The sequence below is a fragment of the Antechinus flavipes genome, chromosome 6, assembly GCF_016432865.1.
Source record: "Antechinus flavipes isolate AdamAnt ecotype Samford, QLD, Australia chromosome 6, AdamAnt_v2, whole genome shotgun sequence".
NCBI classification, from domain to species: Eukaryota; Metazoa; Chordata; class Mammalia; order Dasyuromorphia; family Dasyuridae; genus Antechinus; species Antechinus flavipes.
The window spans coordinates 122773347-122800951 of NC_067403.1; the positions used below are offsets into that span (position 1 = coordinate 122773347).

The following is a 27605-nucleotide window of genomic DNA, read 5'->3' on the forward strand; positions in this document are numbered from 1 at the left end:
TGTGTATAAACACATACAGAGACATAGAAACCTTGTAGGCTAATAAAGATAATTTAATAATAGGAAAATTATATAATTATTGATAGTTTGCTTAGTTGTTCATTATATAGAAAAGAATCAGTTTATATCAAAAATCTCCCTGTAAGATCTGAGGTAATATTTATGTAACATGCTTTTTTTCCCCCTGAGGCAATTGGGGTTAAGTGACTTGCCCAGGGTCACATAGCTGGGAAGTATTTAGTATTTGAGATTAGATTTGACCTCAGGTCCTCCTGACTTCATAGGTGGTGCTCTATCCACCGCATCACCTAGCACCCCAAAACAGTTTTAAATTCAGTCCTAAGGAACTAGGCAGCACAGTGGATAAAGCTAGAGTTGGAATCAAGAAAAAACTTAGTTCAAATACTGCCTCACACATTTATTGAGCTTGGATGAGTCACTTTTCCTTAATCTACCTCAATTTCTGCAGTTGTAGAAGAAAATAGAACATACCTCCCAGAGTTGTAAGGATAAAATTAAATAATATTTGTAAAATGCTTGGCAAACCATAAAGAGCAATATACATGATAACTTTATTATTGTTATTTTTAAATGTTATTTTTATTATGTATCATTTAAAATGTACCCGAATTCATTGTTCTAATTATTATTTAAAGAAGTGGTAAAAAAAAAAAATCCATTTATTTAAAGAAATGAGATTTAGAAAAGAAAACATTCACATAGGTTTTTTTTTGGTTGTTTTTAGTATTTGTGGTGCATAATATAGAAGTAACACTACAATCATTCTGCTCAGTTTACAATTGTGCACATATTGGAGCTATTGCAGTGACTTTTTGATAATATAGTCTCTTAAGAATTGGAAAATAGCTTTTTAAAAAGAGTATCAAAAATTCATTTTATTACTGTTTCCACATTCCAAATTCTTTAGAAAATGGGATAATCATATCCCCTTGTTAATATTAATACCTCATTTGTGAACATTGCAATTAGTATCAGCATAATTCCTGAAGCACCAATGCTTCTATGAGAAGAGTGCTTTGCTAGTTATTGGGAGGGAGACACAGGTGTAGAAAACTACAGGACCACCTGCATAAAATATCCAGAGGGCTGACTTCAACTCAGAGAACTGTGAAACACTGTTAAATGACAAGCGAATTAGAATTACAAAGAAAGCTCTGAGTGCTATGTGACTAGGCATTCTGTGAAGCAGTGAATAGGAGGGTGAGGTTCTTGGAAAAGGTGGCTTGTGGATGTTTCCAAGGACAGGAAGTCAATGAATAATGGTGGCTGGGAGGAAATTCTAGACAAAGTGAGTAGCACAAAGAAAGGAGTGATATGGGAGCTTGAGGCATCTCAGCAGTTGCAGTTTCAGAGGTATTTTAAGGTAAGGGACTCTTTCCAGTACCATTTAATTTATGCGGCTGACATCACTACCAATGCTGCCCACTTATATGATCAGCCCAGTGGCACTCTGTCCAGTTTATCAATAACATGGCAAAAGATTGATATATCGGTTAGCTAATGAAAGAATCCTGATGCTATTGCTATTTTTTCACTACAACACATCTATATACATTACTAAAGGCATAATTAGTTCAGTTTGAGTGATTTGTATTTTTAATGGAATTTATTTTGCAAAGCCAAGAAATATCAACGTTAACTTTCTAGCAAAATTGACAAAATGATTCAAACCAATTATTCAGTTTTAGCAAACATAAAGGTCAACACCTTCACTATTCTGTTCCTATTCTGTCTCAAAATCTAATGTGCAATTTAAATTTGCAGTTCAGGTCACTCATTAGCAGTGTTATGATTTGTTCTTAAAATGGTATGGTCCCATAATTTTGGAGATAGATTATTTCATGCTTCATAAGCCAAGGAGACTAAGAAGTAAGCATATTCTTAAAGCCTTAGTTAGCTTCATTAGATAATGCTAAAAAGGAACCCTAATCTCTCAAACGCTGAACTCAGTCAACAAAAACTAGCATCTATAAGATGTCTTGAAGCATCTTCAAAGCAAACTGTAAAATGAGGGCAGAAACTGACTCATTTTGCCTTGGCATTCCAAGTACCTAGGATAATAATTTGCATTTAGAAGGTGTTAAATATAATAAATAAAAATAAATGAATAAACCAATGTTTAAATGAATTATATTTCAAGCTTTCAATTTTTAAAAAAATACCCTGAGTTCACATTCTCAAAGGCCAAAAATAAGGTGGAAGGTGTAACTATTTCTGAGAAAGAGAAGATGTTGCTTTAAATTCATATTAAGGTATAAATGACATATCAGGTTCTTCCTTCTTGAGAGGAGGAAGGGATAAATATTACACAAGTATCACATACATAGCAGAGGGTCAAAAGGAATAATAGACCATCACAGAAAGAAAATAATTTTGGGAGAGCAGAATGGAGGCTTCAAATATAAAAATATTCCTATTTTACAATTTTACCCACAACCTGCTCTGATAAATGGCATGAAGTGGTTCCCAAATGTTGATTTCTTTTTCCTGTCTGTATTTGTCTGCATCAAGTTAGAGAGAATGTTAAAATAAGGCAAGGTTAAAAATAATTCTGACTCACTGAACTGACAACTAATCAGGAAGCTTTTTGTCTGTGCACGCGAAGGGGAAGGACTTGTTAAGAGCTGATAAAAAAGGCATCTACAAAATTCACTTCAACAGAGCCAAATAAATGTCGTGAAACAGTTGGATAGAAAGGAAGCTACATTGAGAAAAAGTCAATGCCCATATGAAACAATGGATGGAAGGGAGATTTTTACAATAATATCTGGACCACCCAATCTGAATTGTGGTTCTGCAATCTTTAAAAAAATATTCTAGGTATTGTTACTATTGTAAGTCCTGATTTATTCTCTGTTGGCTTATTTAATTGCTTTTATATATAAACAACCCAAGTGAGGCATCAGTGTACAATCTGTCAACTTCTTTAATATGCACAGTTCATATATGTATTTCTATCTAAATATACACATACACGTATAAATATGCATATATTCAGGTTGCTTCTTTCTGAAATAACTCATAAAAGGAAAAAACCTGCATTTTCTTCTCTCATTATTAATAAATATGGATGACAACTGATATAGATGAAATTTCCATAAACATGTGGCAAATGAAGACGTGTACCATTCAAATGTAATTAAGACAAGCTGTTCAAATAACTATGTGAGATAATGAGGTGATTTCTAAATGATGTGAAGAGTAATCATTTTCATGGCAAAAGATAAAAAAACTTGAAAATCCATGATCGTTTTGATATCCGGAAGCCAAAACTTGTGTCTAATATGGAATGCTTACCGGTCTCTCATGTTGAAGAATTGATGACTTCCCAGGTTCATATTCAAAAATACTCCTTGGTTCAGAACGAAATTTTCGTGTGTCCACTTTTCTGTCTGGTGGATCCCAGTCATGCCTAGGAACAGAAAATCCCACAAGACTATATTAAATTCATTCCCTATTTTCAGTGTTAAGGGAAGAAGTTATATTTAATAATCAAAGATATAGTGTATAATTTCAAAAGTACTTTTAGCAAAGATTCAGAACCATCATAAGGAGAGAAAAGTCAACAGAAAAATCACATTTGTATTTTAACAGCAATAATAAAGATTTTTTTCCTCCTAAGGTCTTTTATTTGGTATAATTTTTTTCTATATAGTTTTTCTAACAATTATTTTCTACAGCTGAAGCAAAACCCTATGTTCAGAGATTACTGAATTGAGTTTTATTGAAAAGTCCCCTAAGGAACTATGAAAAGAGCTAATCCCTTCTCTTTGTGATTAGATCTGAAAGAGGAAGGTCTTTGGCCTCTGTAAATTGTCAACTTATCCTGCCTGCTTTTGATGAGAAGTAATCTTGATAGAAACTGGCATGTACTAATGTATATACTATATTTAATTTATTTCCTTCAGTCCTTTTAAAAAAAGCTTCCATTTCTATGAAAAGTACATAGATACCACTTTGCTCCAGGCAGAAACAAGCCATGTAAATCCCAGAGGACATATATAATCATATTACTTAGGGACCACTAAAATTCTTTAGCACTGATGAAGACATTTTGAAAGGAAAAATAACAATTTGTATTTATATAGTGATATAGCTTCTAAGTACATTCTTTAATGACTCGGATGAATTAGGTTGTACAAAAATTGTTGCTCCCATCTTAAGCTTGAGGAAATTGAGACATGAAGAGTTCAAGGCACTTGTCCATGGATACACAGATAGTAAATGCAAGAACTAAGCCTGGAATACACTTCTTGTAGTTTGAGATTTAGAACTTTTTCTATTGATCTAGATACTGGTTCAGATCTCACCTGAGACTCCCTACCTGTGTGATCTTGGGGTAGTCACATTCTCTCTGATTCTCAGTCCCTCTATTAGTTTCCTCCATTTGAGGGTGAGGCTGCGGATTTAGGGATAATAGTAGAATTGGATATTCTTGAGAATCTGTTCTAGAGCCATGATTTGAGACTTTCTTAATTATTATGACATAAAAGAAAGAACTACTAGGGAACTAAGTGGCACAGTAGATAGAACTCCTGGTCTGGAGTTAGGAAGACTCTTCCTCAATTCAAATCTGTCCTCCGATAGTTATAGATCCTGGGCAAGTCATTTAATTCTTTTTGCCTCAGTTTCCTCATCTGTAAAATGAGCTGGAGAAGGAAATAGCAAACCACTCCAGAATCTTTGCCACAAAAATCACAAATGGGATTACAAAGCATCAGACACACAAGTGAAAAATGACAGAATGACAACAACAACAAAAAATACCATACTAAGTGAAAGAAGCAAGAAAGGAAAGATGGAAGCAAACAAGTAGTAAAGAACAAAAGATGAAGAAAAGGGAAGGAAGGAGAAAAGGGGGAAGAAATAAGGCAGGAAGAGGGAAGGGAAGATAGGAAGTATTTATTAAGTGCCTACTACATGCCAGATATTATCCTTATTATGCAGTTGAAGAAAATGAAACAGTTAAGTGACTCATTCAGACTTAAAGAAGCAGTATCTAAAGTCAAATTTGAACTTGGGTTTTTCTAACTCCAGGGCCAGTCCCATATCAGAACTTTCATTTACTGGTTGGGGGACTCTGAACTCCAGTCGCTCCTCTGAAAAATGGGAATAACAAAAACACATTTACCTACATCACAGGAAAGACATTGGTAAAAACTACATAAGGTAAATACTAGAAGTATTGTAATGTACCTCAGGGCAAGAAGTAATCAAACTGATTGGATCATGGATAGTAGTGATGATGATGATGATATTGGCATTTATGTAGCATTTTAAGATTTGCAAAGTATTTTTACAAATGTAATTTTATTTGTTCCCACTGTGACCCTGGTGAGGTAGGTTTTACTATTATCTTCATTTTAACAATGAGAAACCTGAAGCACAAAAGGGCTAATTAACTTGCTCAAGATAACACATAACTGAAGTGTCTAAGGGAGGATTGAAACAAATTTTCCTGAGAGGCATTAAGTCACCTGGCTGCTTCTAAATAAGGTATCATTGATGCATATATACTTAAGTGTAGTACTTATATATCATTGTTTTGTTATCTTATTTATGAAAGTCATATAATATCTATGTGCCAGGCACTGTGATAAACATTTTGCAAATATCATCACATCTTATCCTCACAATAAGTCTGGGATATAGATGTCATTATGTTTCTTTTTTATATATAGTTTTATACTTATGCATCATTAACAAAAGCTCTGTAATAACTACACCAACCTGTCAGAGTTATACAACAACTAGCCAGAGTCAACTCCCCTTTCTAATTAATTGACTAGATATTGTATAACTGACATCCTACTGTAGTCATTACAAGGCCCATGTGAATAGCATGTGTGTATGTGTGTGTGTTTCTCTATATCTCGTCTTACTTCAAATAGCATATTACCAACAATTTCTTGTACGCAAGACGAATCGCAAAATACATCATCAAGAATGTATATGATCAGAAAAGAATAGATCCTAAGACTACATAATGCAGAGAAGCTGCCAACCTGCTTTGGTAGATGGCTTTCCTCACCAATAAAACTATAGATGTAGACCCTATCTTTATCTCTTTCTTTAAGGAAATTAAAAATATTCATTCCAATATGAAAGAGGAAAATTTCCATTATTCTTATTCATCATGGATTTCCAAAAGAAGAACCAAGAAGATGTTTCGTTCAGTATTCTGTGAGCTCCTTCATGCAGTTCTCAACTGAGGCAGATTTCCCATCAGAGCCCTGGGAGTTTTTTATATCCCTTGAGTGTTAAAATACAAATGGAAAGAATACTCACCTATATATATATATATATATATATATATATATACACACACACACTTACACACTTACTTTGAGTTAATAATAGATCTGAACTTAAGGTGAACCAGCAGGAATATACTGCTCTGCTCACTGACGGATAAATACACTTGTCACCATCCACTAAACTCACCTTTAGACAAGTAATCCAAGCATCTGAGAGAATTTTTCTATGTGATCAAAAAAGAAATAGCTGTGCACACTGACTGATTGATATGAGTTCACCATCACTGTGTGTGGAAGATCAGGGTCCTTTCTTTAGCTAGGGCCCCAGGGTCACAAATAGCTTTACTGGAAGCTTTCTATAGGATGCAATTGACCATACCAATCTTTCGGAGAATTCCTTACTTTTCTGTGGAAGACCTGTCTCTGGGCCTAAACGGTGGAACTGGAGGTGGGATATGTGGAGGAGGCAGAGGGGAAGAGGAATCCTTAAAGGCATCGGCGCCATTGTCAGAGAGGCTTTTGGAAAGAGGTCTATATGTCTGCATCTTTGCAGCAGGGTGGGACTGAGTCATGTAGGAAGCACTAGGAAGGCCTGTAAGGGAAAGAAAATAGAAGTGAAATTGTAAGAGATGCAATAAAAGATATACATTTTCACTACCTACAAAACAATCTTTAATAGTGCTAATTATCCCCAAATTTGTTATGACAATAATTATATATTTAATATAAAATACATAACAATATATTTAATAGCATATAAATATAATGATTATCACACCTAATTGTTATAATGAATAAGGATCCTCCCAATGACATGGAGTTGATACCAACTTGGCAAGGACAGCAGAACTTGCAGACTAAAAGATCCTTTGTGTGGTGTTTTAAAAAGGTTCAAGAGACATAATTTCTGGGTAGTTTAATCATCTTATTAATAATGCCAGTATTTCAAAAAAAGGATGGCCACTTTGCCATCCTAGATCAAAGATAATCATGGCAGCTGGCACATAGTTTTTATGCCTTTTGAAGAGTAGGTGTTCCCCAGGGGGTAAATCAACCCTGGCTATCAATTAATGAGGGGTAGATTTTACAAATAGAAGTGGACTTCAGTGTGGGACTGAGAGTAACATCATATTATCCTTGGAGAGTGAGATTATCTCTATTCACCCCCAGTCATGGACAATTTAAACAAAAGGGTCCCTCTCTACCCAAGCTTGATCGAAAGGAATTCAACTTAGATTAGAGATTCCTAATAAGACTGGGTGGGGTTGGATAAAGGAAATCAGTTCAGACTTCAGAGACTGAGGTCTTGAAATAAGAATAGTGAAAAAGGAGAATTCTGAATCTCCCCACATTATTAAATATAAATAATCATTTCTTTCATATGTATAGTAAGTTGTTTTAAAAAGTTGGGACCGTGATAGAACCAGTACAACTAAGTAAGAAGCATCTGTCCAAAAGGTGATGCTTTCTTACATCACTGTGGCTAAAAACCAAATAAAAATCAAACCTTATTTAAGGATTCAAGGGAGGATTATAACCTAAATTGATGAAAATAATACATATAAGCTAAGTTGATGGAGGAGAATACATAATTAAGCATATGGACTTGAAATTATATAGGGGATAGATTAGATTAGATCTATGTTTTTATTGGTAAAAAACACCCTTACAATGTAGATTGGTTCTTACTCTGTAATTTAAGGTCTTTTAGAGCTTCTTGGTACACTGTGAGGTTTAAGGGACAACGTCACACACTTCCAGTATGTGTCTTGCACCCATGTCTTCCTAACTTAAAGACCAACTCTCTAACTCTAACTCCCTATTCCATATGTTTTCTTTACATGTCTCTTTTTATACTAATGAAAGTAAATTTCATCTGGATCCTTCTCTTTAAATTTCTGTATATTTTAAGTTTAGCCATGTCTAAATTATTGCAGTGTTAAGATATTATGTACATGAGTATTAAAATGAATATAAAATTACATAATTATCCTAACATTTTATGCAGATGCACAGAATGTCATAACATCATAATTAATTAGATTCACTAATTCAGCATATGAAATAATTCAGAGATAAGCCAGAATGAAATTTGCTTTCAGTCAGCATATTTTTTAATATAGGGTAAAATAATAATGTAAATGTGATGGAAAATATTTATTTCAAGTCCTCCCAAATATTTTTAAATCATCTATTTGTATATAAATATTAATAGATAATTAAAATTAAAACAATAAGTTGTAGTATAAGGAATTGCACTAAACATTTTAAACATTCTGGGTATAAATACAAAGATGTTGGAATCCTTACAAAGTGTTACGTAATTAGAATTGATAGAGACAACAATTATCTAATTTAGCATGGTTCAGTATGATTGATCTGATGCTACAAGGAGATGTTATGGGCCAAAACCTGAAACAAGGTACTAAGTGGAATCGAGGAGACAATGTTTAAATCTAGTTTAGAATTGATTTAATCCTACAACAAATAATGATTTCCCAGTGATATAATGATTGGTGTGTACTCAGTGTACAGCATATAAGCAAGAAGCTCTCAGGGCCAAAGAGCACTCTGGAAGAGACAGAAGCCCACTCTCAGAGGCAGAGACAGATTCATTCCATATTCCACCTTTGGGCTGGCTGGAGACATTTGGAAGGAGCTAGGGGTTGAAGCTCAAGACTTTGAAGGACACAATAAAGGACTGGATTTTAATTCCTGGCTGTGTTTGAAGTGATTATTACTCTGAACTAAAACTAATGCTATCTCCAGAAAACCTCCCCAAGAAACCTGTCCATAGAGAACGATTATATTAAAGAAGAAGAACACCACACAAAGACATAGGCCTCCAAGAAGATGACAATCTAGTTGAAGAGACAATTAAAAAAAAAACCTAATGAGACTAAATTATAAACTTATAAATTATATAAATAACATTCATACATGTGATGAGCATTTATTAAGTACCTACTGTATACTAGGCATAGACACCTGAAATATAAAGTAGAATCTGTCCTCAAGAAGATTATGTTATTTAGAGAAAAACATGTATATATAAAATTAAACACAAAATATATACTTAATAATTGGTTGTGGGAGTTTTGTTTGGCTTATTGATATCAGAGAATGAAACAATAATAGAAAGAGCATAAATGCTTGTGGATCTATTATCAGGGCTTCATCCCTTTATGCTGAGGACTGCTTGATAGACAGTTTGGTCCAGTGGCAAGAAATATTCCAGCTCATGGAGAAGGAAATGGAAGCAAAGAGGATTAAGTGATTTGCCGAGGGTCATACGACTAGTAAGTGTCTGAGGCCAGATTTGAACTTAGGAAGAGGAGTCTTCCTGGTTCCAGTCCAGGTATTCTATTCAATGTACCATCTAGTTGCTCTATTGAACACTTATCTATCCTATAGGTCTAGAACCCATTATAAATAACACATAAATTCAGTGTGAAAATAAAATTAAAGAGCAGAAAAAAGATTTTTCTATTCCTTTCAAATCAGAAGAATGTGTTCCTTATAGTCTATATCAACCAAGTTCATTATATTGATTTAAAAAAAGGCATTAATCTCAGTTCAATAAATAGCTATTAAACATCTGCAAGGTCTGAAATATTACACATGACAGCAAGAGAGATAAGACAAAGTTTCTGCCTGTAAGGAGTTTGTTGTCTAGCAAAGGATATGAGATAGAGGCACACACACAAAAAGAAACCCCTATTGAATGGGAGAAGTGTATCAAAGATAAACAGAAAAGGAGCTATGAAAGGATGGAGGGGCTCCCTGGCCTTGGAAATGGGTGGGTAGGAGGCATCACTGAGTTGTTTTGATTAAATTGGAAAGAGAAAATGGGCGCCATTTTGGGTGGATAAAACTTGCTATTGAGCCTGGGCAAAGAAAACATTCAGGACCTTCTTAAGAATGTGGATTGCTTAATAAAATATAAAGAAAGAGTTTTCGAGGCAAGTTGTTATGAAAAATTGTGGCAAGGATGAGTTACAAGTGACACCAGCAAAACAGGATTTCTTTTTAAAGAATGGCTTTGGAAGAAAGTATACACAAGGTCACAATATACTCTGTTTGACTTGTCCTCTCCCTTTAATTGCCAAAGTATATCTAAAAAACATTCTGAAATCCTGATTACCCCCTTTCCGGATTGGAGAATTTTATCTTCTGTACTCTGATGATATTACATTCATTCACATGATCCTTCACACTTTGTATAAACACTACTGAATTATATAAACAAACAGTAAGTATAAATGAGATATTTGAGAAATAATCTCATTTTCATGTAAAAAATTAATTTGTTTATGGTATTTCTATTAAGAAACATATGTAAGGCATTATTATCCCTCACCCCTAAAATTAAATTTAATCAAAATGATGAAAAAGTATCTCAGAAATTAAGAAACAAAAAAAGGGCAGGGAATTATATAGCTTTTTTTTTTTTAAACTAGACCTCATTGATACTAGCAAAATAGTCTTCAAAAGTGAAGAAATAAGTCTTACCTGCATTATATGTATATGGAGTATGATACATATCTGCATCATCATCTGGAAAAGAAGACAGAAATGTTATGGAAGCATAGTATCTTTCTCACTGGGACTGCTGGCCTTCAATAATAGCCTGCATTTCTCCAATAATGTTTCCAAAATGCTTTGTGCCTAATGATCATGTGAGTTACACAGTATAAATACTACCATTCCCATTTTACAGGCAGGAAAGAGAAGCTGAGAAATTTGAAGGATTTGCCCATGATCATATAATTAGTGTCTGAAACAACAATCAAACTTCAGGTTTCTGGATTCTACATCTAGCACTCATCTGTTACCCATTTTGCCTGTCAAGTGGAAATATTAGGTACTATAGCAATATGGCACCTTGCTTTTTAAAGCCCCCCTTTTTTTTATTCCAAAGCTATATCATTTCAGTTTTGGGTATCAGATAGGTATTTACTGTACATGGTTCATTGGTTTTATTCAGTCCTCTTTATTCCAACATCTTTCTCTCTTATTCATTCCCATTCTGATAGTTTTCTCCCTTCTAGGGGCTTTCAAGATATCAGTAGCAATAGACAACTTTAACCTATACTCCATCCCCCATCCCCAACCTCTTACAAAAAGGAAGAGCTATAAATTGATTCATTAAACTCTAGTAAGATTTATGATTTAGAACACAGAATGATGCTTTAGATGGGCAGTGTGAAGCCATCAAAAACAAGGTCAATATGTGCATATCTTAAGGCTTAGGACTCCTATTACAGGAGGATTGGGAGAATTAGGACGATCCTAGAAGAAAAACTTTGCGGAATTTCTTATCTTGCTCAAGTGAAACATGTTTTTCCTAAAAATAGTAGGAATTATGGATAGTAGAAAAGTTGATAGAATTAGAGTTGGAGGACTCAGATTCAAATTCCATCTACTACTTAGTATTTATATGATCATGGGCAAGACACTTGCCTCAGTTTCCTATTCTGTAAAATGAGGGGATGAGGCTAGATAGGCTGTATGATCTTTCAGCTCAAAAACTAGGGTCCTATGAAAGAGGAATGCAAAAAAGTAAACATACCAGGTTTGTGAACCATATGAATTTGCTTAAACATAGTCTTGTACCAGTCCTTTGGTCTGTCAACTGTCTGTAAAATAAAATTTCAGTATTTAAGTCTGGGGCCATAGGATCAGAAATGATATGACATATAAACAATCAAAGAACATTCATCCTCAACATTCTGACTTCTTTCATCCTTTTTTATCAGTAGTAATAGCTCTGATATACAGTCCCATTTGGTTAGATGCTACAATGATAATAATAATCAGCTTTTTTTGTCTAGCCACATGAACTAGCTTGTTGTAAATGTGATCCTTCCTCTCAACCTCATAGGTCAATTAGGTGCCACTTTATGATGTGTATGTGCTATAACTCTTACCCTAATTGGGTCTGAAAAGACAAATTGATAATTGCATTCATAAGTACTGGATGAACCAACAAGAGCAGATTTTTATCCATGAATCATTTGTAGCAGGACATTTATTGAATACTAATCCATGTCAGAGAACTGTCTTCAGAGTAAAATAATGTGTACTTTTTAATTTATTTTATTTTATTTTAATTTTTATTTAATAATTACTTTATATTGACAGAATCCATGCCAGGGTAATTTTTTTTTTACAACATTATCCTTTGCACTCATTTCTGTTCCAATTTTTTTCCCCTCCCTCCCTCCACCCCCTCCCCTAGATGGCAAGCAGTCCTTTATATGTTTGATATGTTGCAGTATATCCTAGATAATGTGTACTTTTTTTTAACAATTACACCACTCTCCAAACATGGAGGAGTGCAACAAGGGTATGGGTATAGGTGGGATCTAAGCCATCTCAGCTACTACTAGAGACCTGCCTTTAGTATGCTATCTAAGGAGGCAAAGAACAAATCATTATTGCAAACTCTTTTAAATATAAATTACCATTGAGTTTTCAGCCCAAGAGTATTAGCCCCTTGAAAGCAAGGGTCTTATTCATTTTATTATCTTGGTAGTTTCCTCAGCTCCTATAAGAAACCTTTCATGTTTGGGACTGATTAAATGCAATTGTTAAATGAATGGATAGATATAGGACATTGTAGTCATATGTCTGTGAGAATTATCCATGGAGTTTAGAAACTGAAACTGAAGATAGTGAACTTAAAAAGCCATAAAATTAGGTTAATTCTAAAGCACATGTTCAAAAATATATCTTTTTCTCTCTAAGAGTCTATAGATATATGATTTACCTTAATTCTGTCATTATTTATGTGACCTTGGATAAGTGGACTTCATTTCTCTGAGCTTAGGTTCATCATGTATCAAAAAAAAAAAATTGAATCATATGATTTGGTCTTTAAGGATTTTTTGAGCTCTCTTTGATCTCTTTGATCCTTGGTAAAGATTTAGCTATTACTTCCTAAGTCCATACAAAATCAAAGGTCACATACTTTTTTAAGCATATATTTATTAGTCCCAAGATAATGATTTTCTCTTTTATTTTTCTTACATGTTTGAGCCCTTTCCATCAATATAGGAAATGTATGTACACTCATATATGTATGTGGTACATACTTGTGTGCAAACACCCACCCATATATAGCTTCTTAGCCAAACTTTCCCACCCAACTCTTTCTTTCCCTCCTCCAATCTATTCTGGTTTATTTTTGCTTCCCTATAAGTTTTGAAAACCCTCTAGCAACTATAATCAAATTGATATGAGAGGACACCTGCATTTTAAAAAATTTTGTTTATTTTGAAAAATAATGTGAAGCAAGTCCTCTGATAGTTAGAATTTCCAGGATGCATGTGAATTTAAAGGATCATATAATTGACAATCTGGCCAAGTCCTGATTCATGTTCAACTCTCACCATGATAAATGAGTGAAAGATAGTTTTATTGAATGACTAGTTTGCCAAATGATGATATCTTCAGGGAAAAAAGAACGTTGAAAATGATGTCAAAGATTACAGGTTTCTTCACTTTTTTATGTCAGAATTTTTTTGGCAATCTAGTGAAGCTTGTGGATACTTCTCAGAATGATGTTTTAAAATGTATATAATATATAATATATATGTAATATATATATAATAATAAAATATAAAATGTATATAACATTGGATTACAGAAAACCCCAAACTCCAAACCCAATTACTTTAGAACATAGTTGGCAAAATATATTTTTTTTGTTTTTTTTTTTTGAGAGATAAAAAGGATATTTTTTATTACATTAAATCAAGGAGGTTTTGTACAAATAAAAAAACCCAATGTAACCAAGATTAGGAGACCAGAAAAACAGGGAAAAAATTTTATAGACAGTTTTTTGGATAAAGGCCTCATATCTCAACATATAAAGAACTTTTGGCAAAATATTTTGAAAAGCAAGTTCAAAGATCCTTGGTAAAGATTTAGCTATCACTTCCTAAGTCCATACAAAATCAAAGGTCACATATTTTTTCAAGCATATATTTATTAGTCCCAAGATAATGATTTTCTCTTTTATTTTACTTACATGTTTGGTATTATATAACAAACAATTGACAGTGACGTGTTTAAAAAGTTTCTTGAATGATTTCTGGCACAATGATTGTAGGAAGGAGGCCCAAGAAACAATTCATATCCCTGTATATGGAAAAGAATCTTGCCAGACAGGGATTTCTTCACTTTTCTGGAGGGCATACATCAGACAAGATTGCACAGCTCCTTAGCCTGGTAGCTTTATATGGTGTGTACCGGCAGGCCAGAAAAAAACTGTCAGTTGGCAAAGGGGAATCCGAAACTCCAGACCTTTTGTGGAGTTGGGAAAGACCTCTGAAGGGTTCTCTTAAGTTACCTCTGAATATAGTGTTCTGCACACAATAGGCATTAACAAATATTTGTAGAATTTAATTCTGAAAACCCTTTTTATTATTTTTTTATTTTTTATGTTTAAATTAGAGGCACTTGACTTCTCTATACTTTAAAAATACAAGACATTTTTGATATGTCAAGACATATCAAAAATGTTTTCTTAGAATGTTCTATGTGGTAATGTATAGTTGCTGTCTATATGTCCACCTATCTATCTATATCTATGGATAAGACAAATCGGTATCTAAAGATAAATATATTGTACATTATATAATAGAGAATTCTCTCTCTCTCATTTCTATATAAATAGATATTCTAGAAACATATAGATATGTAAATATCTATCTATATTTTTCTGGCCATGACTTTCTATCAGAAAAGGTGTTAAATAAATATAAGATAGCTACATTTAAAAATTACTAAACTGCTCTAAGGTTCAAATTTTCACATTAGCCTAACATACACACTTTCCATCAATACAGGAAATGTATGTACACTCATATATGTATGTGGTACATACTTGTGTGTAAACACCCACCCATATATAGCTTCTTAGCCATACTTTCCCACCCAACTCTTTCTTTCCCTCCTCCAATCTATTCTGGTTTATTTTTGCTTCCCTATAAACTTTGAAAACCATCTAGCAACTATATTCAAATTGACATTAGAGGAGATCTGCATTTTTAAAATTTGTTTATTTTGAAAAATAATGTGAAGCAAGTCCCCTGATAGAATAGAATGGAGCTTCAATCACATCATCTTATGAAATTTTAGTTCTAGGAATTCTTTTTTCTTCCCCTGTGGTCAAGATCCAGGCAAAGCAAACTGGAACTCATGAAAAAACAAAAAAAAACAAAAAACAAACTCTTTTTCTTCAGTTAAAATTACTGAGATATACTTTCAGTTTTATATTCAAGCGGCTTTGAAGTTCTAAGTGGCTTTACAGAGAATTGTTTTCTCAGGGTTTAATTACAAACATTATTAAGTAGCTGCTCTGACCAAGGCATTACATCAGTCACTAGGGGAAATAAAAAGATGACAATAGGGATCATATGGTGCCTTACAACCAAAGCATAACTTCATCAATTCATCTGATCCTCACAGTGGCCCTATTGAGGTAATTAATAACCCCCTTTCACAGATATGGATTGTGTTCTCGAGGTCACATACATAGTAAGTTTCAAAGCTTGGATTGGGATCCAGATCTTTTCACTCTAAAGTAGAGACATATTCTGCCCAGGACTGTGTTGGTGATTGATGTCAAGTAGCTAATATGAAGGATATGAGGTTAATAACCTTTGATACATAAATGGATGGCCTTGGGAGGCAACTGAAGAGATGAAAAATCTTTTTTTTTTTTTTAAAGCATCCACTGGCTCAGATAAAGTGTGATTTAACATTGAATAAGAAAGCTATACTTATACATCCTTTCCAGGATTGTGACTCAGATTTGGGAACAGATGTAAAAAAGAATAAGATTTCTAACATTCTGTAATACTTTTAACTCCTTCTTTAAAGCAGGGATAATTTTCAAGGCCCATAAGAAAGTATGTAGAGAATAATGGCTCCCTATTTTTGTATAGATAGTACTTTATAAATTACAAAGCTCTTCTATATTTATTATCTCATATAATGCTTTCAAACCTCTAGATGCTGAAAACATTTCCAGTGAGGTAGAGGTAAAGATAAAGCAGTAGATAGAGTTCTGGGTGTGGAGTCAGGAAGACTAAAGTTCAAATCTGGCCTCAGACATTTACTAGCTGTGTGACCCTGAACAAGTCACTTAAATTTTTTCTGTCTCAGTTTCCTTAACTATAAAATGAGGATAGTAATAGCATCTATTTTACCAAGTTGTTATGAGGATCAAATGAGATATTTCACAGTGCCTAGTGCAAAGTAGGTGCTATATAAATGCTTATTCCCCTGACACTCCCCACTGAGAGATGAGGAAATTGAATACACAAATTGTTTAATTGATTTGTCTGAGGTTGAGCTTAAAGAGGTAGAACTGGTTGCAGAAGCCAGGACATTTGACTCATCAGTATTTCTTTCAAAATACCATGCAAAAATAGTTCTTTTAATCTGGACCTGGGTATCTTTCATTTTCATAAGGAAGAAAGAAAGGCAGTGTGGCCTAAATGATAGTGTTAGCCTATAAGACTTAACACCAAGTCCAGCCTCTGATACCTACTATGTGGGAGTCTCAGATGAATAATTTAACCTCTTAAGAGTATACTTTTCAGAGAATACCATATTCTGCTTTGGGAGAGGGGGCTTTCTTCACTGGAGAATTCTCTAGACTGAAGAATTCATAGGTCAACATCCCTGAACCTATTATGAAAGAAGGCAAATTCTGAAGCTACCTCTTTAGACTAGAGGGTTACATTTTTGGTTAAACATCCACAATATTCTAGACTAGTTTTTAAAAGCTAAACAGGAAAAGTGGAGAGTCTTGACTTAAGGACATAAAGCAGACACAGCTATCTCTATTGTGTTAACTTTTATTCATTTTAAATCCATATGGAGACAAATCTGTTCACATAAATAACTGACCTCGGTTTTTCTGAACAGAAACTGATTGCTATTGAGATGCACGAGCACCTAAATGTGTGTACACTCAACCTTTTCAGGTGTCAATCAAAATCAATGATCCACTGGTGAATGCGTCATTGGAATTTTAAATCACTCTCTTCTAACAGCATCATTTGCATGCATTAGATACACATATACATAAAGATATACACTTGGTGTATAGTACTCTATGTATGTACACATAGAGATGTTTATACATATGTAGCTATTTATACTTACAGATCCTCTACCTCTGTATAAAGTTACATGAAGAAAGCATGCCATCCTTATTAGTCTAATATTTCAATCAGTCTTTTCTCCCCTCTGTAATCTCATTAATAGATGGACACATCAGTTCCAATGGAGGTAACTGATGAGTACAATATTAGGCTTAGAAAACTCAAAGAAATATATTATTGGAAAATTAATCGAAAAGATTCAAACATAACTAAGAAATCTGAGAATTTACTTGTCGATTAAAAATTGGTAGCATTTTTAACTGAAGATTCCATCCAAAAAGTACTCTCTCTATATACACACTATCTTGAATTCTCACACAATTAAGATCCATTAAAGAAGAGAATAAAAAACAGAGAGTAGGCTCTTATTGAAGATGCCCCAATCTTGTTTTTTTTCCCCTTATTATCTGTCCTATTCCTTGTCTCAATCTATTTCTTTTCTAAGAATGGTTTGCATTTCCATGAACCAGCTCTTGGCACCCATATGGCCCCATATGTTGGAGTGTATACAGGAGCTGATTTGGTCCTGTCCCTCCCCCCAATTTCACCTGCAGAGGTGTTGCGGCTCTCATCCTGGCTGTCATTTGGGTTTCCTCTTTCCAGGTAGCACCAAACTTTCAGTCCAGATGGACTTAAGTAAGCAAAGAACTGTTTTATCCACAGCTGCCCCTGCTGCTGCTGAGACCAGCCAGAAGAACCTAACAGCCTTGAGCTGGAGTTACTGGAGTTTAAAGAATTAAAAAAAAAATAGTCCAAAACACGTTCCTAGTCATCCCCAGAGAGCTCTCAGCTGTGACTGTGAAGGGGGTGGAGCCAAGGGAATGGTGTCCACCAAAATGTGTCTATTATTGCAGTTAGAGATTCCTCATCACTAACAATGCAACGTCACTACCTCCTTTCCCACCCCTTTAGCTCACAAAAATACCAGCTCCCAGCAGACGCCTCCTCCCACCCAGGGTTACACACATCCATTTCAAGAAACAATTTCTTGGCTTCCCAGCAAGGCACTTGGGAATAAAATTTAACTAAAGCATTCCTGAATCCCTGGTTCTTCCATTTTCTCTCTGTAGTCCTAAAACTCATTAGTGAAAAGGGAGGGAAAATGTATGCTTATAAATTATAGCTCTGGCAAGTACATAATGAAAATGAAAAAGTTGAAGCTGTCCAATAATTGCCAATCAACATTTCCCTCCTGCCACATGCAACATCATATTCAAGAGCACACAGATTTTGCACAGTGTAGTCCCTATTATATAAGAGCTTAAGAATGCAAAAAAGAAAAAAAAACCCAAACAAAAAAACACCCGCTATTTACAATTGGTTCTTTGTAAGGGTCTACTCACAATGACAGAGAGGCAAATTCCAGCCTTTCTTACCGTTCTAATTGCTGTAGGGATTCCAGACTCATCTACTGGTCCAATGCCTGCATAGTGGGGGGCTTTAATCACTGTCACTTTCTTCTCTTCCTCTGAAGATCTATAAATTGGTATTGTACTGCTGGCAGAGCTACCATCCAGAGAATGGGCATGTTGGGAATATGTGTCTGTGGAGTCTGTGAATATCATTTAATGGAATGATATAATGAATAAGTAGTTAAAAAAAAAGAAAGAAAAGAAAAGAAAAAGAAAAAGATAACTACATATGTATATATATTTAAGATATGGACTAAATAGGATAAAATAGGTAGCTACATAAAAATCTTCATTAATACCACATTTTTTTTTTTAAAAAAAAAGCTCTGTACTTCCATCATTTTTTCTGTATTTCACTGATTTTCCATTTGGAGCCAATGCATTATTAAGATGAAGACATATGCATCAGTGGTATTTGTTTAATAGACTCTCTCCCATTTTCATCTATGATAAGGCTATTTCTCATGGCTAAATGCTCCCCTCTTTCCCAATTAACCTATTTAATTTCTATGCATTGACTAGGAACCCACTTAAATGCCATCTCCTCCAAAAAGCTTTTTTGCAGTCCTTATTTAGATAAAGAGCTTCTTTCCCTCTTATATCTTAAAAAGAATTATTGCCTGTCTATTCCCTAAAATAACTGGTGTCAAATTCTAATAGAAACAGGGGTGGGTAGAGGGGTGGAGGCTACCAATTTGTAAATAAGGATCCCTACCAGCCACATGCCAACTTAGTTTTAAAATATGATGTTATCATGTTTAACATGTATGAGACTGTTTGCCATCTAGGGGAGGGGGTGGAGGCAGGGAAAGGAAAAGTTGGAACAGAAGTGTTTGCAAGGGTCAATGTTGAAAAATTACCCATGCATATGTTCTGTCACTAAAAAGCTTTAATAATAAAAAAAAATGTAATGTTATCAATATTCTGTTACATTTGTATTTATTTGTTAAGTGTTTCACAATAATATTTGAATCAGATTCAGGCAGCACTGAGGAGTCCCAGAAGAATATTTATACCTCTGCTATAATGCACTCAGTATGCAATTTTATGCTTTTTATCCACCTGGGTTTATATCTCATCATCCTATTGGACTGTTACCTTTTTGAAGGCAAAACTTTTGTCTTACCTACATTTTCTATCTCCTAGAGTACTATTAGAGTACTAGAGTAATACTCTGACCATATTAGATTCTTATTTTCTGCTTGTAATGGATAGTTAGGTGATATAATGGATAGTTTTCCAGGTCTGGAGACAGAAGGACTCATATATTAGAGTTCAAATCTGATTTCAGACACTGATTACCTGTATGATCCTGGGCAAGTCATGTAACCTTCTTTGCCTTAATTTCCTCATCTGTAAAATGACCTGGAGAAGGAAATGGCTAACCACTCCAGTATCTTTGCCAAGAAAATTCTAAAAAGGGTCACAAAGAGTCTGAAAATGAATGAACAATAACCACAAACTACTTGTATTCTATGAATGTTCAGAAGTCTTTCCTTGTATCTATATGCTGCAGTATTGTCATAGAGGCAATTTATTTGGTTTGTTTGCCAATAATTAAACAAAAAATTAGAACTTATTTATATCTAAGGATTGAATAGCCAAAATATATGTCCTGTATTTGGAATGCTACGATCTGATTTCAAATCTTTGCTCTGCCATTTGCTATCTATGAGTTTCCTTCTTTTTGTCTCAGTTTATTCAGGTACAAACTCAGAGATTAGGTCACATTTCCCCCCCCCCCCCAATTCTCTTCTAGTTGTAAATCCTCTTATCCTAAGGATTTCTTCCTCAGCAAAAAAATGGTATATGTCAGAGCACTAAATGTGGATTTCATTTCATTTTTGAATCATAGAATCACAGAGCAGAGGACAAAAGATATTGACCCCAAGGAATTCTTAGAAATGATATAGTCCAACATCATGATATTACAGATGAGGAAACTGAGGCAGTGTGAGAGAAGAGTGACTTGCTCAAAGTCACATAGGTAATATATGCAAATTCTGGGTCATAGGATAGGACCCAAATGCAGGTTTTCTGAGCCTAAAAAAGGGTTTAAAAAGGAACCAGTAAAACTATATTGAAAAATCTGAAGAATTTGTTTCAAGCCCTGGGAACAGTATAGAGCAAAGCTTCTTAAATTATGGGTTTGCATGGGGTTGCATAGCTGAATGTTGTGGTCACAAAATTATGATTTATTATCAGTGAATGTTTGATTTATATACCTATTTTATATGCCTACATATAAAACATTAACTTTCTTTTAATTCTCTATTCTAAAGGTAATTGGTATAGGGAAGGAAAACCATCAAGCGGTCTCATAGCATTGGACCCACATGCTTTCAGGACTTGGGACTGTGAATATCTCACATGGGCAGGGGATAACTGATATTCAAATGTATAGCTGTGTGAATATACCCATTTGCTAGGTCTTTCTTCCTGGTTAGGAAGTCAGAGGGAAGGGTTCTGCTGTTTTTCCAACTCAAGTCTCTACTTCTAATTTTCTCCCTGAGGTGGGTCTAAAAATAGTTGACTTTCTCTATTCCCCATATTTACAGCTATCCCTGGAAATTGCTTAGTTTATTAGGATCATAAATTATAGCTAGGGTTGGAAGGAACCTTAGAGATTGTCTAGACCAGTGGTCAGTGATATATGATCCGCAGGCCAAATCCTAGCTGCCACCTATTTTTTTGTAAGGCCCCGTTTAAGAATGGGTTTTATATTTTTAAATAAAGTGTTATTGTATTAAAAATTTTTTTTAAATCTTAGCTAGTACATACAAAAAAGATGTGGCAGTCAGGATTTGGCAAGTCATTTACCCTCTTTGAGCCTCAGTTTCCTAGTTTGACAAGGTATTTAGCTGAGCTCAACCTAGGATAGGCAAACAATGGCTCAAGTGCCAGCTGAAATTTGAACTTATGTCTTATGCTCCCATGTTCTCTTTGCCTCTCTGATATTAAAGAAAAGTGGTTTAACTCTGGGTTGTCTTTGGATTTTGTAATCTGAGTTATAAATCAGTTTCTAAAGTATACCAGTCTTTTAGTACATAAAGTTTTTCATTTAACACTACAGGAACCTTATGTTGTTGAGTGTTTTCAGTTATGTCTAATTCATGATTCTATTTGGGGTTTTCTTGGCAAAGATATTGAAGTTTTTACAATTTCCTTTTCCAGCTTATTTTGCAAAAATGGAAACTCAGGAAAACAGAGTTAAAGGACTTGATCAGGTTCATATACCTAATGTAAGGCCAGATTTGAACTCATGAAAATGAGTCCTTCTTGATATTAAGGCTAGTTTTCTATCCAGTGTACCATCCAGATCCTCACATAGGGATCTTAGATAGCACTTAATTTAATCTTCTATCAAATGTCAGAATATTTTCCCAAATTCTGATAGATGGCCATCTAGCTTCTCCCTGAACTTTTGCAGTTGACAGAGAGTTCAGTATTTTTCAAGGCTGTCCTTTTCATTGTTAAACATCTCTGATTGTGAAGACATTACATGACAAGTTATCTGTCCCTTTTGAGAAATGATTTAGCCTTCAGTTCTCATGATGAGAAAAAAAAATTGTCAAAATAAGAGCTCTTCCAACAGAATAGTGAGCCTCCAATGACTGCAAGTCAGTTCTTTCTTTTTTTGGCGGGGGGTGGGGTGGGGTGGTGAAGGGGGACTTTAAGTTATATGTATTCTTGCTACTGAACCTAATCAAATCAACAAATAAATGTTTTTAGGTATTAGGTACTTAGTACTATGCCAAAATAATTTTGAAAAGTCTCTGCTTTAAGGAAATTAGTGTTTTACTGGAGATGAAACATGACACCTACTTGTAATTCAATTTAGGATTTGAGAAAAAGATAGGAGAGATCATTCCATTTCACTATGTTTCGAGTAAGCATAGTACTATGAAAGGTTTGCGTAGAGGACAAAGAAGGTTTTATGAAGTAATTGACATAATCAGGCCTTTGCCCAAAGGCAGCACTGGACAAGGAACAAATAGCCCCCAAAATCTCAATATATAGTAGAAAGCTTAGAAAGACTAAATAAATCATAATTAATCATAAAAATATAATAATATAAACAATAAATCACATTTTCTTACCAATTGTCCTTCCATGCTGCATGATAATGCTTGAATTGAGTGATGCTGGTAGAGAGTAAGCTGATGGGGAAAATGGCCTCTGAAAGTAACTCATTGGACTGGTAGCCCCTCCAGAGCGCCCATTTACTGTTATCTGAGCCTGAGAGAAATGAGAATGCATCCCAATAAGAACAAAAAGCCCCCATCACACCTAATAAAGAACAAGAATACATTGCATTCCTCAGAATAGAAATCAGTCATCACACATCCCTAGTTCTAAAAACTGACAATTCACTACAACAGGAGCTGGGTGTTTTCCTTGTGCCTCTTTTCTTTTTCTCTTACTGTAACATTACACCCTAACCTCCATCTTCCTTGTACAAGGAAGATATTACTGTTATTGAGAACAGACTAGAAAATTCCTGACAAAATGTGACTTGACGCATCAACAGAAATGCTCCTTGTTCTTAGTAGTAGAATTAAAATGAAAAAAGAAAATTTGTTCCTATGGATATAACTTTATTCCTGATATTCTGTATTTGTATCACAGCTATATTATTCCTCAAGAATAATTGTAGATATCTTGGGAAAGTTTCCTCTCTAAAGTAATTCACAAAAGGAAGGCATTTGTTGGGATTTATACCTTAAAGGAGAAATAGGAGGAGAAATACATGGAAAAACATCATTTCATTGGATCAGAATAAGACTCACTTAGACCCATTGACTTCTGCAAATCATGCCAATCTGTCTGGCATGGCCTCTGGGCTTGTTTGCTGAATTATACAATCTGATAGTCTTATCTATTGTTTTCTGATTATTCAAATGCAGTGGTGAGCTATTTAATAAAGTTCTGTCATTGGCTGATTTGGTGCATCTCATAAAGATAGGGAGGGCTCAATAAACATGAACTGATAGTTCTCAGTTGATCCAATCCTCAAAAAATTTAAAAAATTTACACACACACACACACACACACACACACACACACACACACACACACGTGTGGCCCACATTCACTAAACTCCTTACCAGAGAATAGCATTAAGCAAATATGAGCTTTGGATTTTGAGTGATGATACTATTTCTATAGCCTTTCATGTAAAAAGAGCTACTTCATAATAAAATTTTATAGAGACTCTTTGGCTATGTAGCTAAAGAGTCTCATAAAAATAACAGTCACCTTCTATAATTATAGTATCTGAAAACATGTGGCTTGTAACATTTCATTACTGTGAGATATAGAGTCAGTTTATTTATGACCCTAACCCAGAATACAAACCATGCATGTAAGAAATTGTCATTCTGATAGCAGTTATTTGAAATTTTATTATATGATCATTTTAATCTAAAAAGTCCTGTTTGTTGGTTCTGATTATATTTAAACTAAAATTTGGGCAACAAATTATACAAATTTGAAAAACTGATACCAGAAATATCCTATGGAAATCTGTTAGTTCACAGATCACATTCTGATCAAATAAGATAATATTTGTAAAGTACTTAGTACATAATAGGAGCTTTATAAATGCAGGCTACCCTTTCCTTTTCTTTGCTTTTGTGTCTATTATGCTTTAAAAAAACATGTCACCAAGAAATCTTTTTTGAAGAATTTTATCATTTAGTTACTTAATTCATTTGAAATAGCCTCTTCTATTTGCTTTTACAGATACAGTCACACAAATTACAAATAGTGAAATACATAAACCTTCCTGGACACATGACATATAATAGGATAAATATATTAATTTAGAAGTTAGCATTCCCTAGAATGACTCAGAGAAAAGTCATTCCTGAAGGACAAAACTGTAAGAACATCAATTAAAATTATTTACAGCATTCATTCCTGTGAGACAGAGGAGAGTCCACAAAAAATATAATTGGTTAGTTAAAAGACGAGGAAAGGATTAAGTTTCATGTAGTCGGTTACCACTTCTCTGGGAAACAAAATAATGTTAGATACTCATATACAAGACATGCTGAGATAAATCTCTAAGTAAACTATTGTTTAAAAAACAGCACCATCATGGGACCGGGATCTCTTTAATCTAAGCTTTTCTGAATCTAAGTCTTCCCTTAAAATGCTGCCAACATTGTAAAACACACCTGTCAAAATTTCTGGGCTCACTTTTAATTAATGCAGGTTATTACAGGATAACTTTAAATAATCCATTCATTATAGACATAAATATAACTTAAGTGAATTAAGATTATATCGTTGGTTTGTTTAATTCTCTCTATATGTGTATGTATATATATATTTGTTTATTGTTTTTGTGCTTGGGGAGGAGGAAGCATGGTATATTTTGAGTGAAGAGCTGACCTTGAAGTTTCAAGTTCCCAACTCTGACACACATTAGATGTGCCTCCAAGCAACTCTAAGACAATTATAAATTTCAAAACAAGTTTTCTTCAGCATTCGAAGGAGTTTTCTCTTTGTGAGTTTCCTTTACCAATAAAATCACAGGTTCAATTTTTAAAAATTCAACAAAACCCAGTATTTTTACCAATAGAATTGTAATGAAAAGTCCTTTTAGACTGTGTAGGAACAGATTACTAATCATCAACTGTGAGCATCAAAATGTTCAGCTGCAAAATGAAACGGCAGACAAGAAATATGTTATTTTCCCCTTTGGAGACCTGTTCCAAGAATGCAGAGAGTGAGGAAGGATGAATAATTACATGAGTGGCAGCTGTGGTATTTAAGGTGGTGCCATCTGTCACAGCAGACATCTCATTCAAGGTTGGGGAAGGTGTTTCAGGACAATCAGTAGGAGCATAGTTAGAAGAAGTCTGAAGCTCATCTAGAATGGCAGATGAAATCTCGCTCACAGAGCGAGAAGAAGGCTCACTGAGACACGAGTCTGCGACAAAACAGGTGGTGGCAGTGGCTGGGTCATTGCTGGGGATAACACTGTCAGGAGCTAGGAAAGGGTATTTATAGGAGGAGTGTAAGGGGGCCACAGATTTAGGAAAGCGTGAAGACACAGCATCATCAAGGGGTGGCAGACTGGAGGATGCCAGGCAGGGGCCACTGTCGGGCGAAAAAGAGGTTTGATTAACTGGTACCACGGAGAATGGATGCAGTGGAGAGGCTTCTGCTGCTGCTGTTTGCCTGTGGATCTGGGGAGCATTTGCCTCCATCATATTGGCAGCTAGTTTCTTTTTTCCAAGCTAGGGTTTGAAAGGAAAAAAATAGAGAAATGAATGAAAACATCCTCTTCTCTTTGCAGCATGTCAGATACAGACAAAGTGTTAGCTTTGTTTACTGGAATCTTAAAAAAACACATTCAGAGGAATTTGAAATCAACTGCATGCACACTATTGTAAAAGCATGTGAACATGGAGGAAATGAAGGGAATAAGTATTTTTAAAAACAAAACCAAGACAAATTCACATTGGGAGGTATTATGAAGGAAGGACTTGAGAAATTTTGCACAATTCAGATCAAGCATTTTTAAAAACATATTTAAAAAGTCCTCATGACAGCAGGATGGACGAGCCTATTTGTTATGCTAGAAAGGGAGTACTTCCTTTTTCTCTGCCAGAAAATACATTCTGGGATATGAATCATTTTTATTGTTGTTTTTCTCCTGAAATGTTCACAATAGGAATCAGGTTAGAGCAAGAAGTTGTGATTTAATTGATCTAAATGTTGATCAGGCAATGGCAATGGGGACCTGATGGATAGTTAACCTTGGCACCAGGAAGAGAGGATTAAAGACTCACTTCTGAAACATACCAGTTGTGTGACCTTAGGCAAGTCAGTTCATCTCTATGTGTTCCAGAATACTTGCTAAAACTATAATTGAAAAAAAGGTGTTTACCAGCATTAGTAGAGGAGATTGCCTTATTTGGGTATTGCTTGTGTCAATGAAATTATATGCAAAACCCTTCCAATATTCCCTTAAACATGAAGAAACTTATTAGAATTTTTCTCCCTCTTGGAAACCCTGCATTTGGTCAGTTACACTAATATGATTCAAAGTCCCAGAAAACCATTATAGAGGTATCTCCAAATCACTTAGTGTAAGAACTTTTTAAAAAAGAAAAGAAAAAGGTGATGAAGATTAAAATGCATTAATATTGGTTAGGCTTGTCATTGCTGATTTTAATGGAAGGCAAAGGAGGAAGAAATTGAAAAAAGGCAAAGAGACCTCAATACTTCCAAGATTGTATTGCCTCAGTCTAAAAGAAAGAAAGGAAGAGAAGAAGTAGGGTTTGTCATTGGGAGCAATTAAAAAGCTATTACCACAGAAGCTTTTGAAGGGGTTTGCCAGTAATCTGTGGTTTGGATCCCAAAGTCTGAAATGACTAGCAATTTCCAAAATAAATCACAGTAATAATAATAGTGCCATACTGAAAAATTTAATCTAGCTACAAAACACCTTTTTTTTTTTTTTTAAAAACAATACTCTGAGCAAAAAATAGACTAATGCCCATATTATCCCCATTTTGCAGATAAAGGAACTAAGGCTCAAAGAGGAAAAACAAAAACAGCTTTCATGTGGTTAAAAGAGACATTTAAATGCAGGTCTTGAAATGTTCAATTTAAAGAAAACAAAATTATTTTTAAAATTTTAAGATAAAGATATTTCTAGAATAACCTTAAACTTTTTTGTGTTCTGGATCTCTTTGACAATGTGGTATAATCTA

General features: G+C 34.4%; 1 protein-coding gene across 12 annotated transcripts in view; it reads right to left on the minus strand.

The window, feature by feature from the left end:
• The window catches only part of SORBS2 (sorbin and SH3 domain containing 2), a 126881-nt gene that overhangs the window by 71740 nt on the left and 27536 nt on the right, over positions 1-27605 (minus strand). For 9 of the 12 annotated variants that reach the window (XM_051967682.1, XM_051967685.1, XM_051967687.1 and 6 more), the window contains 6 exons: positions 22974-23112; positions 18838-19013; positions 11851-11917; positions 10791-10835; positions 6681-6870; positions 3319-3433 (listed from right to left, as the gene is read on the minus strand). In XM_051967682.1, the coding sequence (XP_051823642.1) occupies positions 3319-3433; positions 6681-6870; positions 10791-10835; positions 11851-11917; positions 18838-19013; positions 22974-23112 (732 nt within the window). Of the gene's footprint in view, positions 1-3318; positions 3434-6680; positions 6871-10790; positions 10836-11850; positions 11918-18009; positions 18286-18837; positions 19014-22973; positions 23113-27605 lie in introns of those variants that run through there. The other 3 variants (XM_051967686.1, XM_051967683.1, XM_051967684.1) reach the window with 3 other exon arrangements.